Source organism: Ischnura elegans, chromosome 7 (assembly GCF_921293095.1).
Source record: "Ischnura elegans chromosome 7, ioIscEleg1.1, whole genome shotgun sequence".
Lineage (NCBI taxonomy): Eukaryota > Metazoa > Arthropoda > Insecta > Odonata > Coenagrionidae > Ischnura > Ischnura elegans.
Window position 1 is genome coordinate 8,444,269 of NC_060252.1, and position 19,132 is coordinate 8,463,400.

Below are 19,132 nucleotides of genomic sequence, written 5' to 3' on the forward strand. Positions count from 1 at the left end.
AAAGTTATTTCCAAGAAAGAGATATTACTCTTAGAACAAGTACCCCTCATTATCATCAAAGTAATGGTAGAGCTGAGCAAGGAGTAAGTGTTGGCAAAAAGTTGTTAAAAAAGTGTTTTGAAGATGGTTCTAATTTTCATGAAGCTCTAATGGAGTATAATAACAGTCCAATCATTAGCTTAGGAGCTTCACCATCTCAAGTACTAAATAGTCGCATTATGAGGTCTAGGTTGCCAATATCTCTATGCCAGTTAGAACCCGAAATACAAATGGATGTGTATGAAAAACTGTGTGCAAGACAAAGTAAGATGGAAGGATGGTATAACAAGCAAGCTCACAGGAAGGAGGAGGAATTTTTTAAGGGGGAGAAGGTAGTGGTTAGAAGTTCAAAAGACAATTGTTGGGAAAAAGCAACTATCACAAAAAAGGCAGATGAACCAAAATCATATTGGATTAAGGTAGATAGAACTGGATCAGTGGTTAGACGTAATAGTTATCAATTGAAAAAGTCAAAAACCTCAAGTGATGAGAGATGTCTATTTCCATTGTATGAAGATGTTTCTAACTTAAACCATATGGGGAGTGATACTGTAAAGGAAAATTTTATAATTCCTGAACATATCAATGTACCAAATGTTAGTGAAAAAATGCATGAAAATGTTAACTGTATGGCTCATGAGAGTGGAGCAACTAATAAGAATGTTGTACTTACTAGGAGTGGAAGAATGGTTAAACCAGTGCAAAGAATTAATCTATAATTGTTCATCCTGTAATTATATTGTACTGTTAAAAAAGAAATCTAAAGGTGTGAAAGATTTCGGAGGGAGGTGTGTCATTGGTTATGTATGAATATGTAATTTGGTTAAGGTGGTACAAGTGGTACGCCGAATAAAGATGGCGGTTTGAGAAGTTTCCATAGATCGTTCGTGTTAATGCCACATGCTTGTTCTATTCCCAATTGTCTTGAACCTATGTGTTTAGTTATGGTCTGGGCACCACCAAATATAAGTTTAAACAAAAGCTGGAGCACCGTCTTCAAAAGTGTCTCGAAAAAAATGGAGACTACATTGAAAAATAGGCTAAAGTGTAAGCTTTTCAACGATATAAAAATTTATAACAATTAACATTTTTTTCTATTTGTAAAAAATATGGAAACCTTACTTTTGGTAAAACCCTCGTTTATGTATTTCATTTAGAGTTTTGGCTTGTAAATGTAAATTAATCTCTTGATTTTACAGAACTGGATGATATGAAATTTCAGTAAGGTGAAGCAAAACTGTCTGTTTTGACGAAAAGCCTATGCTGAATGCTGAATGGTGAATCTGAAAATATAAAGGTTCAAAAATATGAACTTTTTTGAAATGGCAAATGTTGACCTAAGTCCTCAGGAAGTAATAAAATACTTTAAACGAACAAGGGCAAATAAATTGACAGCAAAACTATTGAAAACTATGTATGTATTTACGATGGTGTTTTGTTTTTTTTGTGGGTATTTTTGAACTGTATCTTGCATTAGATGGAAAGACTAGGATGGGTAATGGAGTGGCTGATGAAGGATGAATACGGGGGAATGGAATCACGCTTATGAAATTCAAGTCTTTGTAACAAAATTTTCACGGTCACATGAGGCTCAATTTTCTGGCATTCCAGTGTGCAACATTATTAAGCATAAGCAGTTGATTGTCCTGCTGGGGACAGGAATGCCCGGTCACCTAGGTACGGTGATCAATAAGGGATGGGGGAATAAAGGGAAGGTAGCTTCGGAATGACTATCACAACTTAGCTATAGTTTATCATATTATGTGCCTTTTTTTAAATTTGTGGTTTAAAATAATTAGCAGTGGTTTTTAAGCTCAAGATAGTTAGCCGGTTGTTCGCTATCATCAGCTAATTGAAATGTTGAGGACTCTCATTGCAATATTTAAAAAAATGTTTGAAGTTAGACGCAACCATTAATGGCCATTTGCCGCTTAACCCATTCAATGCGGATGGCTTTCATGAAAGCCATCCGCGACTTGCCACCCGCGCGGATGGCTTTCATGAAAGACACGGCCTTGGGTCCTTTCTTATGCGTTATAACGGTACCACGCTCAGCCCCTTTGGTTTGCAGTCACTACGCCGCTCTTCGGTTGGTTCCCAGCTTCTGTCTAGTGCGCTTCGTTTCTGGCTACGCCAATTTTTTTTTTTTCTATGGGTTTTTGAACTCTGTACTGTTTTTTACGAGAATTTTGGTGAATAAGTTTTTATTTGAAAGTGCTTTAGTCTATTTTTTTAGAATTGACATCTTCTTGAAGTATTTTTACTTCTGTTCTCAAATACCATGGTTTGAAAAATGGTGATTATGGTCATATAGTGATAGTCATCTGTTAGCGAGTGTATTGCCTACCTATACAGGATAATACTTTTATATTTTCCTGGAAAACATTGTACTTCTTCTATCAATAATTTTATTTCATCCCAATTCAGGTAAGTGTTAAACTAAAAATTTAATTACGGTTTCTATTTAGTCCATCTTTGTCAAAAAATATATTGTATAGGTACATTGAGACCAAATAGGAAGGACAATCCAATTTGGTCACAAATTAGCGAATGGATAGGTTTGTTCTTGGTGGAGTTAGAAGGGAATGTGTTTTCCATAGGAAAGACAAGCGGGACACATCAATAATCTCATCGGAGTTTGGAAGTGACCTAGCGGCAACCACCAGACAAGGTAATGAGAAACCAGAGGCCGTGGTTGCTTATTATAAATTCATGGGTGGAGTTGATCATTGTGACCAGCTCCATGCATATTATACGTGTGAGCACAAAACTCTTACGTGGTATATAAAAGTTGCGGTTCACATTTTACAAATTATGGTTGTCAACAGCTACATTCTCTACAACAAGTATAGTGGTGAACGGAAAATCCTGTACTAAATGCGAATGGAACTGATTGCGTCCCTTATTTCAAGTGGCTCAAAGAAATCCGTGAGGAGTATACCATCACCAGCTGCTGCAACTCATTATCCTGCCCCAACAGAATTCACGGCCAAGGGAAAAAAATTGCAAAAAGATGTCGGGTTTGCTACGCCAAAGGAGTGAGAAAATTGGTTGTAAACATTTGCCCAGACTATGAGGCTCAACCAGGGCTTTGCCTTCGCCCTTGTTTTTATGAATACCATAAAGAGAATTGAAATTTTTATTTGAATTGTAAATTTGTAACAAGTTCATTTTTTGACATGCATTGTTTATGTTTTTGGGTGCAATTTTTATGAGTTAATATTAATAAATATTATCTGATATTTATTCTAAAATAATTTTGTTTTCAATATTTTAATTAAAATACTTCACCAAACCAAATGTTTTAGAAAAGTAAGGTAACATACGGAAGGCGAATAATTTTTCGAAATTAATGTTTTGATGATTAAACTCCGAAATTATGATGTAAATAAACTAAAATGCCATGTGAAAGGAAAGAGGGCAAAATGTTATGTATGCATATGAAGCTAAGTGCATTGACCTCGGGAAAATATAGAATTTGAAAGATTTTGGAATTTCCTATGGTGAACGCTGAGACAAGAAGTACGGGGGTTGGCCGGGACTGGGAGCAGGTAGGAATGCCGAGGGGTGAATGAGAAGGGATCAGGGGAAAGCGCTTCTGTGGAAAGAGGACAGTGGTGCGACGCAATTACCTACCCATAAAAATATAATGACCAGGGAGGGGATACGATCTTCGGGACAACTGCAAGCTTATGAATGTCGGGAGGAAAGTCCACGCAGTAAATGGCCATTTGGGACAAAAGGCAGAAAACATGAGTAAAAATATGTCCTAGCGTAAAGGAACTGAAATACCGGTCATCAAATGCAAAAGATATTTCCGACTACTGAGTTACAACTTTAAAAAAAGTAAACATTTTGTCAGCAATACAATTCATTCTGTTAAAAGTTTATAAAAACGACCAATGACGGAGAGCAGACAAACAATCCAATTATCATTTTGGTGTAGAATAAGACAAAAATGCTACAAAAAGAGAGGCTGAGATATATTATAGATATACAATGAATATATTTATGAATATGATACCGATAACAATTAATCTATTTCTTATTCCACATAATACGAGTAAAAGCAAATAAATTTCAATTACCAAAAATCAGACATAAAAAAATTATATGTATTTTAACCAAGGATTACGGATAATTTTTGCAGAGAAAGAAAAAGAAATGCGGGTTGCATAACGACGGATTTTCAGCGGAGCGGATGTCTTTCATGAAAGCCATTTTTTTTTATTACGAAACATGAGTTAAACATATACTAATTGATATTTTTAAATGGTTTATGGGAACTCAAAACACAATTACAGATATGAAAACGTAAAAATTTAAATTCCGACACTTGGAAAGAAATTTGAAAATAGACCCGCATTGAATGGGCTAACTGTGATATCGAATAATTAATTATCACACGCCCATAAGTTATCTAGATATACATGTGCATATGTTCTCCCTATTTGAAATGACCACCTCAATCTTGTACCTAATACATAAAATTTTATGCCTTAGGAATTTTACTTCAAAGAGCCCCAATGCTGTTGAAATTAAAGAAGAAGCAAATATTCTACTAAATGGAATTAAAGATTTGGAAGACAGGATTCCTGAAACCTTGGGAATTGGGCCTTTTGAAATTCACATTGAAAAATTGAAGAAATTCCTTATTTCACAAAGATGGGCCATGTATAAAGCAATCTTGGATTACCTCTCTGATTGCTTGAATGAAAGAATTGAGGAGGTAAGCTATGAACGTGGACTTGCTATACATTCAATGGGCATTAATTCTACTACAGTAACAAATTCAGGTATTAACACTAGAGACATGTTTCAAATTAGGGTTGTGTTATGAAAATTTAAAACTAATTTTAAGTGAGATGTGTATTGTAGGTAGTATACTTTACAGTTTAGGATGTATTAGCTGACTTTTCTGGGGCTATTTTGATGGTGTCAATTGTTGGCTGTATCATGCAATGAACTTACAATCTCTTTTCTAGAATAGCTCAAGTAATCACAGAAAAAAAATTTCTCAGCATTTGTAGAGCATGGAACCTATTACCCTTCGTGTGATTCGATGCAGTTTTCATGAATGTTGCCTCTAAGTAAGCTTAACCCTTTCGAGATGATGGTGGAGTTCTCACCTTATCATGACTGCTGTACTGAGCCCCGAGAGATTCTTCCGTCCCCTCCGTACGAGGCATTTTTGCTGGACATTCGTGAAGAAGAGTGTCGCAGATAATCGGACACTCTTCTTCACAACCAACCTTTTTCGACCCTTCCAAGCGGGGACTCCTGCATTACCTTTGACTCCGAGGGCAGTTGGGCTCCCTCCTTTCGGGGTTTATAACCTAATCAGTGGAATTGGTACACGGTCAATCATGCTATGCTAATAGGAATTAGCTATATGGATAATTGTTGCTTAAACGTAAATAGGGTAGTTTCCATCACCAAAGAAAATGAAAGACATAGATTGCGATTCGTTACACACCATTAGTGTATTCATAATGTACAAATTATTTGGTTTTAGAAATCCCAGTTTAGATGAACGTTAATGGTCAATTTTAACCGCATTGGAAAAAGGCCAGATTGGCGCCCATGTGATGCCACTCCACGTGATGTCACAGGGACTTAGTTTCTATATGAGCAGATAGGAGTTTTACATCGTCTGAGATTACCAATGCATTCATTAGGCACAGAGCTCAGGGAAACATTTCTTAATAATCACCTCTTTAAATTGCCTATGGTCGGAAAGTTTCCTTCATCTGATAGGGTATTAATAATTCTTATTTAAGCTAAGTGCTACCAGCAAGCAGGGTACTTTGCTACCTGCTAGCATCCTGCGTCGTATCAGTGCTCAAAGCCTTGCCCCAAGGTCACCTCACTTGCGGCAGCGGCAACTCTGTGCCTCATATGCATGCATTGGTAATCTCTCTAATTACATGAGGCACAGAGCTCAGGGAAACATATTTTAATAATCACCTATTAAAACTGCCTATGGTCGGATAGTTTCCTTCGTCTGATAAGGTTTGAAATTCCTTATTTAAGCCAAGCACTACCTGCTAGCAGGGTACTCTACTACCTGCTAGCAGCCTGCATCGTATCAGCGCTCAGAGTCTCGCCCCAAAGTCACCTCATACGGCAACAGCGGGAACCATAATGACGTCACACGGAAAAGTCCCAGCATTCATACTTAGCCGTCACGTTTTCGCGTGCTTGAAAACTTTCCCTTTTCATTTAATTGCAAAAAATAGATATCGTCAGTTAAAAATTTAAAAGCGTGAAATGTGTACTCCAGGAATAATAATCTTTCGATGTAGGCATTGAAAAAATAATAGGAAACCACCCTATTGCAGACTTCGAATGGAATTCCTCGTTTTATTCTGAGTATTGTCAAATTTTGAACGAAGCTCTACTGTCAATATTAATGTATTTAATGGAGCAACAACTTCCATGTTGATGTTTGTACTGAAATTGAGATATAAGCTAATATTGATCGTAGAATTTCGTTTAAAAATTGTAAACGCTGCTCAAAAGACAAATAATTCAATTATTAGCTTATATTTTTTGAAAAATGAACAAATATTTATTTTGCAAAATGACTGGATAAACAATTGTATGACCGCAGTCCCTTACCGCTAAGAGTGGATATACATATAAGAAGAGGGGTCTGGGTACCCGCTCCCAGATTTCGAGGGTAAAGCCTAAGCCCCACAGTGTTGGGTCACGAAACAAAGACATCGTACTGTGACCGTCATAAAAGGGGGAGAGCTAGGAAACGTAGGTATATATTTAAAATTAAAAAGGGGGAAATTTTAGTTTCCCATAATCTTTTTGTATTGCTTGGTTACTTACCGATAATATTTCATTTATCCATCAAGATATAGTTACTCTTAGGGAGATGTTACTTGCAAATTGATTATTCCAACGGCATACCCAGGATCAAAACTAGAGGCGGCAAGCCGTGGGTGTACAAGTTGTAACACAGAAAAGGTTATGAAAACAAAATTTCAATAAAATGATAACAGCGCTTTACTAGTTTTTAAAATTGTTTGCTCGAAAATAAAATATTTTTATTTTAATTACATTTTTTATACTAATATAATTTTTCATGAATTTAAAGAAATTTGCTCAAAACTTTCGTATTGAACTAAATTTACTTTTGCCTCTAGGGGGGGGGGGGAGTTGCCCTCTGCTGACCCCCACTGGGTATGCCCATGGATTATTCTGTTGTGATTTATGTGGCATTTGATGATTATTTTGTGTGCATTTACTGCATACTTGCCCCAGTTCTCACAGTTGGTTCGTATTGTACGTATTACAAAACTTCTACCGCAAGCAGTTGCAGTGGCCTAGTGGAGTAATTGAAGACTGAGATGATGAAGATTGAGAGTTTGAATCCTCGGCGTGGAAAACATTTCTCATTTTTTTCAAATCGTTCACTCGTTTTGTATTTATTTATATGTCAAGTCATATTTATATTTCAAATCATTTCAAATTTTAAATTCTCTGCAACTGCTTTATATGCTTTATTTAACGATAAAAAGTCATAGATAAGTTGGGAATTGGGTAGGGTTAGATGCACAATTTCTCTGAATGGCTATTACCTTTTGAATGTTAGGGATTTCCAAAAGAGGGTGACCATAACTCGGCAGTGTAGGGTGGGAAAGAGTCACTCTTTTCCTTTCATTATTAACCACACTATGTTCTGGGTAACTTAAAAATAAAGTCTACTCTGTTTTTTTTTATTTACCTGTGCCTTGTAAATGAAGTTCATCATCATCACTGGTCAACAATCCTAGGATTGGTTTGACGCAGCTCTCCACTCTGTTCTCCTATCAGCTAATCTTTTCACACCTACGTATTCCTTCTCTTTCACATCTCTCTTTACTTGTTCCATATATTTTGTCCGAGGTCTTCCTTTTCCATTCTTGCCTTCCACTTGCTCTTCGACGATTGTCTTCATGTCTCAAGATGTGGCCTATAAGGTTGTTCCGTCTTCTTATTAAGGTTTTCATGAGGCTTCTCTTCTCTCCTACTCTTCTTAGGACTTCCTCGTTACTAACTTGGTCGATCCATTTGATTTTCATCATTCTTCTGTAGCACCACATTTCGAAGGCCTCTAACCTTGCTTTCTCCGCTGCGGTCATTGTCCATGCCTCACTTCCTTATAGGAGCATACTCCAGATGTAGGTTCTTATGAATTGTTTCTTTACTTCCATATTTAAGTTTCCCGCTGTAAGCAGGTCTAAACGAGTAATAATCAAACAGAAAATATAAAAACCTAATTTGATAATCTATTTTATGAAATATTATTCAATTTCCCTAAGCATTCGTTAACGGGTTTTCATTCACAGATGTGTTCAATGCACTCAATTACTCTTATGAATCACCTTTTTCATTATTGACAAAACAATGGACAAAATTCTTTGCAATTTACGACTTTAAAGAATTTGTTTCGTACCGTGTACATATTACTCATCCTCCAAAATTCTACTCTTCCTTGTTTTAATTTTTCTTGTCAGCAAAAATGAATAAGTCTCAAAAAGCATATTCGATAACTAAATTATTCCTGCTGAATAACAGCCTCCTATGTTTTTGTTGGTCTGTTAAGAATGGCTTAAAAGCAGGTTTGTGGAGTTGAATTCTATGCTCCATCACCCGCCTTTTAATTATTGCGTAGCTGCATCCATGCATCATTACCACGTACTTCAAAACTATGGCAATCGTCAATTGTCACTTATTGGTAATTCGTGGCGTGGAGAAATGGTAAGAGCTGAGATTGCTGTGATGAAGTCTCAGTTCTTTGCTAAATTTTTTCCTCATGAAAATCTATGACTTTTAAGTATCGATTAAAATAATTATTATTCAGTACTTATAGTTTATATAAAGTTTCTGTGTGTTTTTTTTCCAATTTATGAATCCAAGTGAATGGAAGATCAGTCCACCTTTTCATTTGATTTTCTTTTCCCGCTTTGCCATAGGTTACACTACCATGATTCACGTTTCCATGGTTATCACTTGAAAATGATTATCTAATCAGTGTTCAATTGAATTAATGTGATGAAATGGTATGCACGTGGATTTACTAGCTGGACCTGTGTTCTAATCAAAGGGTGCACAAATTTTTTCAAGGAGCATTTTCTCAAGCGAGGAAAAGTTTCAATTATGTACTAAAGAGGAGAATAAGAATGGGGAACTTGCATGGGTCGTCAATTGCTCTATCAATTATTTTGAATTGGTAAAATGGATACATTAGCTCGCAAAAGTACCTAATGTTTCTCCATTCATCATCAAAAGAAATAAAAAAATTGACTTTAAAATCGAGAAAAATTTCTCTGAGCCGATCACTGCACGAAGACACCTGAGCGTTGCCAAGGTCAGGCGTGACATCATAGGTGCCTAAACAACCGTAGGGAGTTGGGAAATACGCTGAGTGCATGCTGTAAAATTTGTGTTGAGGAGTATTTAGCCGCTCGTCGTCACTTTATTTTGTTCTGTTATTCTTGGGCAAGTTTTCCTATTGCTACTGTGCCACAATTATTGCTTGGGATACTAATAATGCAGCATCAGGATTATAAAGTACAAGCGTTTCACTTCGTATGTTTTAGTTATCAGTAAAATGGATGATAACATTGCCGCTCATTCGAATAATACACCTGAAATTCATGTATCTACATAATACCCCACAAGCCACCTAAAAGGCATGTGGCAGGAGGTGTTAGGACACCAGCCTTTTTTTAGGACTACAATTTATTCACTGATTTAAAGCCTTAAATTAGCCCACGCTAGTGACGCAGTTGGCTTTTCTCACCACTAATCGTTGAAATAATAGAATAACAAACTTCACACATATTTTTGATTTTGATAGCTTGATCATGAAATGTCATATCTACGGTGAATAACGGAGGTGAACATGCCAATGACAATTTTTACACAACTGTTAGGCATTTATCGATAGCGTAATAGCACTTTTTATAATTCAATCATGATGGAACACTGATAACTCTTAGCGGATATTTTTTAACCATGTCAAACTTTGTGCATGGCAACCACTGGCACTGTGATTATTAGCAGTAACTTAACGGGAGATGTCACGTTGAAAATAACACGATTGTAAGTACCCATGTCAGCATTCGCGCCTCGTCACCTCCTTTCCTTCTTGCCCCATCTACTTTTTTCCTTTCCTCACACTAGAGGAATGTGCTACGAAGTCTGATTGCCAACTTGCAGCAACGGCTTCCCCTCCCTCGCAGAGACACCCCCTCCCCACCCTTTGTGCCATCCACCTTTCCCGGAGGAATGCGAATGCAACGCCGTTTGCCGAATTACGACAAACGGCTGACTGGGGAATAAAAGCAGGTTGAAGGAGGAGCAGAGTGGGACTCGGGTGGGCGGTCACGATGAAAGTACAGTTTAACAAGGAATAAACTACTTTTCCACCATCTCTGGACTTTCCGTTCTCAAATCCCTGCCAAATTTGCCCGATTGAGCCCGAGGGGACCAACAACTGGTGCCAGAAGTGGGATTTGGCATATTTGGGGAAGTGAATCGAGTTCCAGGATGGCCGGAAGAGTGAGCATTGGAGGGAAGGAGATGGACCTGCAACAGGCCTTAGAACAAATGCACAACAAACTCCGGGAGCTGAGTGAGGAGAACGAGAAGCTCCGGGCTGACAACGGTGCACCTGCCGCATATAGAGGACCGACTAAAAATTTTGTTGTTCTTGGATCCGTAGAGGGGTTCTCTGGGAAACCAGGGGAGTCGGTGACTCTCTTCTTTGACAAATTGGAAAGGGCAGCCGAGTTGGGAGGGTTGTCAGATTCAGAGAAGCTACACGTCGCCGTGCTACGGCTAAGCGGGGAAGCCGCCGAGTATTTCCGCAGCAGGGAGGAATGTATGCATGCAGCCAACTACGAAGAACTGAAAGAGCTACTCCTCCAGCGATACCGCAGTAAAAGAAGGGCAAGGTTTTACCGGGAAATGCTCATCAACATGCACATGTCACCCGGCGAAGATATCGAGACCTTCGCGGACCGCATCCGAAAAATTAATTCACAAACGTACAAAATAGACGGAACGGCCGAGCACGTCGCCGCAACACGTTTCGAGGCAGACCAATGTGCTCTCGATACGTTTCTCCGCGGCCTTCCAGGTGATTTGGGGAGGCAGTGCCGCCTGATGGCGCCGAAAATTTTCTACGAAGCGGTCCAAGCGGCGATACGAATCCAAGAGGTGGAGGGATGCTTCAAGGAGCGGCCACAACCGACCAGACACATCTTCCGCGCACCGAGGGAGATGGCGTGCTTCAATTGCGGGGAAGAGGGCCACTTCGCGAGGGAGTGCAAGACAAGGAGACGCTGTCATTCATGCGGGAGAGAGGGCCATGTCGCGCGGGAATATCGGAACCGCCGCCGAGGGGAGAGCAACGGGAATTTAAACGCTGCTGGGGCCAACGTCGCCGCCAACCGCGGCCCCTGGTAAGTGTCCTTCTTCCGAGGGTGGATATGGGGGGAAGGGCACACGATTTAGTGGTGGAAGTTTATATTCAAGAACGCCCGTGTCGGGTGCTGATTGACACAGGAGCTCAAATATCATTGGTGACGAGTGCCTCGTGTGGGCTGGGGGGTGTGAAGAGTTCTCCTTACAGATTAAAGGGAATTACGGGAGACGTGATGTGGGTCCACGGAGAAAAACTTATATGCATTTCTGTGGGAGAGGAGCGGTATGACCATGTGATGCAGGTCGTGGACAATTTAGGTGGTTTTGACGGGATTTTGGGACTAGACTTTTTGCAGAAATATAAGGGTGTTATAGATGCTAGCAGAGGGCGCATTACGATAAACGGCCAGGTTTGGGCCTCGCGAGACGGCCGCATTGCCAATACTGGTGAAAGAGAGATGTCGAAAAAGGTCGATGATGAAGCAAAACTATGGGAAAGAAATGTTATTGCGCGACTCGAGAGATCCGAAGTTATGCCCCCACGTAGTGAAAGAATATTTGAGGTGGCATTGCAAGGAGGGCGGGGGTGGGTTGGCAGCGAAGTCATAGCCGAACCGGCGTTGGAATGTATTGAAGGATGCTATGTGGCGAGGGCAGTGTGCCGCGTAAGCGAAGATGAACGAATAATACTTCAGGTGGCCAATTTCAACAACGGAGAATCAACGCGGAATAAGGGAACTGTGCTGGCTAGCGTAGCACAGGTCGACATGAGTGGGGAAAAAAGCAAAGGCGGGGAAATGGAGGGGAAGGTGAGAGTTGCGAGACCGATGGTTGATGAGTTAGATTTCTCCGAAAAGCTGAGTCACTTGAAAGAGTCCGAGAGGAATGTCCTCTTACCTGTACTCGAAGAGTTCCGAGATTTATTTTCGGAGGACGGGATGCCACCACCAACTGATATAATCACTCACCACATACCGACGGGAATTCACCCCCCAATTAATAGAAAACCTTATAGAAGTCCCTTCCATCAGAAGGCCATTATCGAAAAATTAGTGCGGGAGCAACTCGACGCAGGGATAATCGTTCCAAGTGAGAGCCCCTGTAGTGATCATGCCGAAAAAATCACGGGATGGAGAGCAAAAATTTAGATTTTGTGTTGATTTTCGGGCCCTAAATGCCATCACCACGCCAGACGTCTACCCGATACCTAATATCGTAGAAACCCTCGATTACCTAGGGGGCTGTAATTACTTCACAACTTTTGATCTGACAGCTGGCTACCACCAAATTCAGATGCACCCAGATTCGTCAGCTAAGACAGGATTTATCGTCGACAGTGGCCATTATGAGTACATATAAGAGGATGCCATTCGGCCTCCGAAACGCCCCCGCGACGTTTCAGAGGATGATGGATGGTGTTTTACGAGGATTAAAACCGACCCAGGCCCTCGTTTATCTCGATGATGTAATCATATTCAGTTCCGGTATTGACGAGCATGCAATAAGAATAAGGAAAGTGTTGGAGAAGTTGAGGTCAGCCAAACTCACACTCAAATTCGAAAAATGTATGATCGCGCAGAGCGAAGTTAAATATTTGGAACACATAATCGGGGAGAGTGGAGTTCGCCCGGATCCCGAGAAAATAGAAGCGGTTAGGAATTTCCTTACGCCCACGAAACTAAGGAATTGCAGTCCTTTTTGGGGTTGGCCAATTATTATCGGAGATTCGTTGAGAATTATGCGGTGACGGCCAAACCCCTCACACGTCTACTGAAAAAGGGGGCCGCGTTTGTTTGGACCCCGGAGTGCGACATGGCTATGGAGTCCTTGAAAACGGCACTCACGCAAAGTCCAGTTTTAGTGTATCCCGATTTCCATAAGCCTTTTATACTCTCCACCTACGCCAGTAACTTTGCTTTAGGCGCGGTATTGGCCCAAGAAGTTGATGGGAATGAACATCCTATTGCCTATGCGTCCCGGCAGCTTCATACTTCCGAAATAAATTACAGCGCCACGGAAAAGGAATTGGCGGCCCTAGTGTGGGGGGTGAATCATTTCCGATGTTACCTCTATGGCAGGAAATTTCGGGTAATCACAGATCACACGGCGCTGAAGTGGCTATTTAGCGTGAAAGACCCCTGCAGCCGGCTGATGAGATGGACCCTTAAACTAAGTGAATACGATTATGACATTGTCCATAAATCGGGAGAATTACACCTAAACGCGGATGGGCTAAGTCGAAAGGTAGGGCGGGTGGAGGTCTTCCCGATAGAGGATTGGCCGGCGGCGCAAGAGGGGGATGCGGAGTGCGACTTTTGGGGAAGGCGAGCGGGATTTGTAAAGGTGAACGGAATTCTGCTTAAAAGTACTAAAGATGGGGAGAGAGTGGTTGTGCCTAAGAGTTTAAGGGGTGGAGTAATACAGAAATTCCACGATCATCCCTTGTCGGGCCACCTGGGAGTCCGGTCTACCATCCGGCGAATTAGATATTCTTATTGGTGGCCTGGAATGTTGAAAGACATAGAAACGGCCGTTAAGGGGTGCATCTCCTGCCAGCAGAGGAGTCCGTACGGGAAAAGTAGAGCCCCCCTCCAAACCCTCCCCGCCACGGACCGCCCTTTCGATTTCATTGCCTTAGATATTGTTGGGCCCCTCCCTAAGACCAGTTTGGGAAATCGATACATGTTGTCCATATTGGACCATTTCTCTAGGTACATAATGTTATTGCCTATCGAGGATCAGACCGCAGAAACAGTTGCGTCGACACTGGTAAAGGAATGGATTCTCAAGTTCGGTGTACCTCAAAAGTTGTTAACAGATCAGGGGAGTAATTTCACGTCGGAACTATTCCTTCAGGTGGCCAAACTATTGAAAATCGAAAAACTCCGAACATCTCCCTTCCATCCACAGTGTAACGGTAGAGTGGAGAGGGTTCATAGGACGATCGCGCAAATGTTAAGTCATTATGTAAACAGTGCAAACAATAATTGGGACTCAATCCCACCGTACGTCACGGCAGGGTACAATATGAGTATTCATAGGAGTACAAAGTGTGCTCCACACGAAGTTGTGTTTGGTTACGCAATGAATTCACCTTTCGAATGTATGGAGAGGAAAATAAAAGGGCTGGATGGGACATATGTGTCTACCTTGAGGCGTCGACTTAAAATGATATGGGACAAATGTAGGAAAAATAATAAAAAAGCAGCGGAAAACCAAGTGCGAGCATCTTTAGCGAAGTCAACGAGTCGGCGCTCATACTCAGAGGGCGATTTAGTATACTTGAGCGACTTAAGTTTGCGGCCGGGACAAGTGAAAAAATTCCACAAGCCGTGGAAGGGGCCGTTCCGCGTTGTCAGTATCATTCCACCTTGCAACCTTAAATTGCAACTTGCGCTCCGCACGGTCATTGTGCACGAAAACCGAGTGAAACCTCATCACTCCTCCTCCCTTCCCCCTCCCCCCCCTACCGGCACAAAAAGAGGGAGGCCAAAAAAAGCAACGTCGGCGCCCCTAGTGAAAGAGGTGGCTGTCGAGTGGAAAACACACGGCAATCACAGAGCTTCCCACAACGGAGATAGTCACGAAGAATCCCCATCTCCCCTGGAGGTATACCCACCCCTCGACGACGGGCACCCCCCGGCGGATAACGCACCAGGCAGCCTGGCGACGCCCGAGAAAGATAAAGAAGAAGAGGAGTGTCCCCCTGCCTCGCTGCGGCCCCCCCTCCCCGAACCTCCGTATGCTCTGCGATCCCATGGACCACCCCCAACGCCGAGTGAACCCCCCTGCCCCTCAAGCGAAGAATCCCCTCCCCTCCAAAGCAGTGTAACCCCCCCCCTCCCGTGTGGAAACGAAAGCGTAGCCCAGATGCACCAATACAACCTCTGTCCTAGACCAAGGTCGAAAAATGGAGGTAATTAATCTGTGTTGGTGTATGATACTACTGCTTGTACTGCCGAAGAGCAGTGGGCAAGTGAGAGTGACCCCTCTAATGAATGGGGTGATTTTCGAGAAACAAAGGGATGAAGTGGAAAAGAGCCTCTCCGAGGGCGGAGAGAGGAAAGATTTCGAGAGCCTATTATTGGGAGTCGTAAGTGCACGCACAAATTCTGCGGTCCATACCTATTATGTTGGAGGAGGAACTATATTGGTTATGTTTGTATTATGTATTATTATTTCTCTTTATTATGTAAAAAAGAAAAACTTGATTCTTTGCTGTGGAAGTAAGAGGAAAGAGCCACAGACTCCTATTATTGACGCGACTCATGTGCGCGTCGCTCTTCCCTGCGAAATTCTGGAAACAGAAAATGTGTGATGAAAAAAAAAAATGAGTCTTTATGTTTTAGGGATTAGGGTTGTATTATTAATTACTTGTTAATCGTCTGTTTTATAGTGACATTTAATTTTTGATTGTGTAGTTAAAAAAAAATATATATATATATACATATCTTTTTTTTTCTGTTGAGGGAGGGTGATTTTAAGTACCCATGTCAGCATTTACGCCTTGTCACCTCCTTTCCTTCTTGCCCCATCTACTTTTTTCCTTTCCTCACACTAGAGGAATGTGCTACGAAGTCTGATTGCCAACTTGCAGCAACGGCTTCCCCTCCCTCGCAGAGATGCCCCCTCCCCACCCTTTGTGCCATCCACCTTTCCCGGAGGAATGCGAATGCAACGCCGTTTGCCGAATTACGACAAACGGCTGACTGGGGAATAAAAGCAGGTTGAAGGAGGAGCAGAGTGGGACTCGGGTGGGCGGTCACGATGAAAGTACAGTTTAACAAGGAATAAACTACTTTTCCACCATCTCTGGACTTTCCGTTCTCAAATCCCTGCCAAATTTGCCCGATTGAGCCCGAGGGCTCACTATTTCACTACTTCACTATTTTGGCCCAAAATATGTTCCTAGATGTCTCCAATCAGCGAGCAAAAGTTGCATTGACTGGAATTCACCTCATAATACAAGCACTGGCAGTCCTAAACAACGAATTCTCCGGTACTTACAAATAAATGGATGAAGTTATTGTATATAAAGGCATAGCAGACATTACTAAACATCAAAATAGTTCTAATTACATACTTAAATGAATGATATGCTATCGATAACATCAACTTACAATTAACTTATCCCCCTTCCAACGGCTGTGGCTCAGACTCCTACAACGATGTTATTTAGTTATTATAAATTTTTTGGTTTAACTGGTCCGGTTTTATATTTTATGTCCTTACTCAGATATTGATATTATAAATAATACAAAATATGAGGGCTTCCAAGCCTCTGTCATCGGATATTGTGCTTTAAATAGAAAATAATCAACACGTCTCACAAATGAAGCTTTCACAACTGCTGGCAACTATTACAGACAACCTCAACAATTGCTTCGTGTGATTTAGGCACCCTTGACGTCATCGAGGCTTTGTCGGCAGTGGCTTGGGGGGTGAGGGAGTTCTTGCTGAGCTTTAAAATTCGTTATATTTATCATTGAATATCTCGCGAAGGAAAACTCAGATTTACGTGCGGTTTTCTTTGTTGAATTCAGAAAATAATTTTCTGTCCGCCTGTGAAATAAAGAAAATTCATGCAAGTTCCCCATTGTGCTTATTCATTTTCTTATTGAAAAGAAGAAGATTGAAGATTGTTTTACAACATTTATGCTAGCAACTACATATGACTAAAACAATATAGAAAGGGTAAGACCACACTTGCCCAATTCTTAAGTTTAATGTGGCTCATTACAGTTAAAAAAAAGTATATGATGCTGTTGCAGCAAATTTAAAATGGTTTTAAATCTATAAAGAAACACAAAAAAAGTAAATGGGTAAATTAAAAACCAGTGAATGAAGTTTCCATGTTGGGGACTTGAACTAACTATAATCACCCTAAGAGTCACACGATTACTCTGCTACACCACAGCAACTGCTTATGTTTTAAGTTTTGTAGTACGGAAAATATAAACCAACAGTGAAAACTGGGAGAAGTACACAGTAAATTCACATGAAATAATCATCAAATCTGGCATAAATTGCAACAGAATGGTCAATTTGCAAGTGACATCTCCCTCTGAGTGCATATATTTTTGTCCGTAGTTAAAATATTTTTGGTGAGCTACCAAGGAAAATAAAAAGAGTAAGGGAAACTAAAATTCCTCAAGTACTTAGTAGAAGTGGTGCCACAAACTTTGTCCTAAAACTTTTGAAAGTGACTGTACATATGCCATCTTTCAAGTTTGTTGTAGCAGGGCTGGGCAGTATTTCAAATACATTATTTATTTTAAAATATTTATTTTAAATAGATTTTTAATATGTATTTTGTATTTATAATACATATTTTTGGTATTTTCCCATTCTAAAATAAAAAAAATACATTTGTAAAATATGTTTGAAGTGGCTCTAATGACACTTAACATTATGCTTCAGTGATTACTTCGTTTTCTTTAGAATTGTTTTTTTCATGCTTGCAACTATCCATAGCATGCCAAGGCAGATTATATTTTTTTAAGATCCCTTGGTTTCCAAGCAAATGTATTTTGTATTTTAAAAGGTACCTATTTGAAAAACTATTTTGTAGTTTGTTTTTCCAATACCAAAGTCAAAGGCATTTTGTGTTTTGCATTTCAAATACTCCTCGGCCTTTTATTTGGCCCAGCCCTGATTGTAATGGTATATTTTACTAAGATATTGGAAAAACTCAATTTTATTCCAATTTAGATATCAACAGAATTCAAAATGATTCTGAGAAAACTAACTGATAAACCAATATCTATTGAGCAATTGTATGATATTAAGGACTGGATGGAAACCATACCATTGAATGTGAAAAATATTGAAGATACTCTGAAGAATGTTCTTATGGTAAGGAAATTTATTGGGCAGTGTTTTCATTATGGTTGTTTTTTAATTTTTATCTTTTAAAGTGGTTGGCATGTAATAAACATTGAGAAATGATGCTTAAATTCTCCAAATTTTTTGTTACATTCTGTATACATACTCACTTTATTCTGTCATGAGTGTACTGATGGAAGCACAGAAAAAATATTTAAACCAAGAATTGTTTACATTACAGGATTATGACATTTTGGATAGTTTCTGTTACATTCAGCCAGAGGACTATTTCAGTGCTAAATGGGAAACTATCGGATTACCTTATAAAATATTCTTGCAGATAGATGAGACTGTGGCTATGCATGAGGAGGAGATAGAAAGGCTATCAAAGCTTCAGATTGGAGACGAAGCTACTTTCATTGAAAAAATGGATAATCTTACTCAACGTGTTCATGGACTTTCATCGGCCACAATTGATATTTCAAAGGTGAAGTGCCATTGAGTTCACTTTGTTCTTAGATCAAAGGCACTGCAACCAAATTATACATTTATAAAAAAGAACTTATTTTGTTTATAAGGTAGACTCCAACACCTCCCTTCGGGATTCACAAAATAATAATTTGAAATATAAATCTCTTAGCACTCCTTAAGATTTAACATGTTACAAAATTCTTTTGTCTCAGTTCCTGACAGTGGCTTTGTCAACATATCAGCGACATTATTATTTGATCTGACAAACTGGAATGAAATTTTCCCTGTTTTTACCATCTCCTTGATATAATGGTACTTGATTATATAACGATGCCATTTCACCCGACAGCATCTACGCACATTTTATAAA

General features: G+C 40.1%; 1 protein-coding gene across 1 annotated transcript in view; it reads left to right on the forward strand.

Annotated features, from left to right (window-relative positions):
- Positions 1 to 19,132, forward strand: part of LOC124162510 (dynein axonemal heavy chain 1-like) — a 94,065-nt gene that overhangs the window by 17,274 nt on the left and 57,659 nt on the right. Inside the window, exons 7-9 of the mRNA XM_046539076.1 lie at positions 4,543 to 4,768; positions 18,178 to 18,321; positions 18,533 to 18,778. Of these exons, the coding sequence (XP_046395032.1) occupies positions 4,543 to 4,768; positions 18,178 to 18,321; positions 18,533 to 18,778 (616 nt within the window). The remainder of the gene's footprint in view (positions 1 to 4,542; positions 4,769 to 18,177; positions 18,322 to 18,532; positions 18,779 to 19,132) is intronic.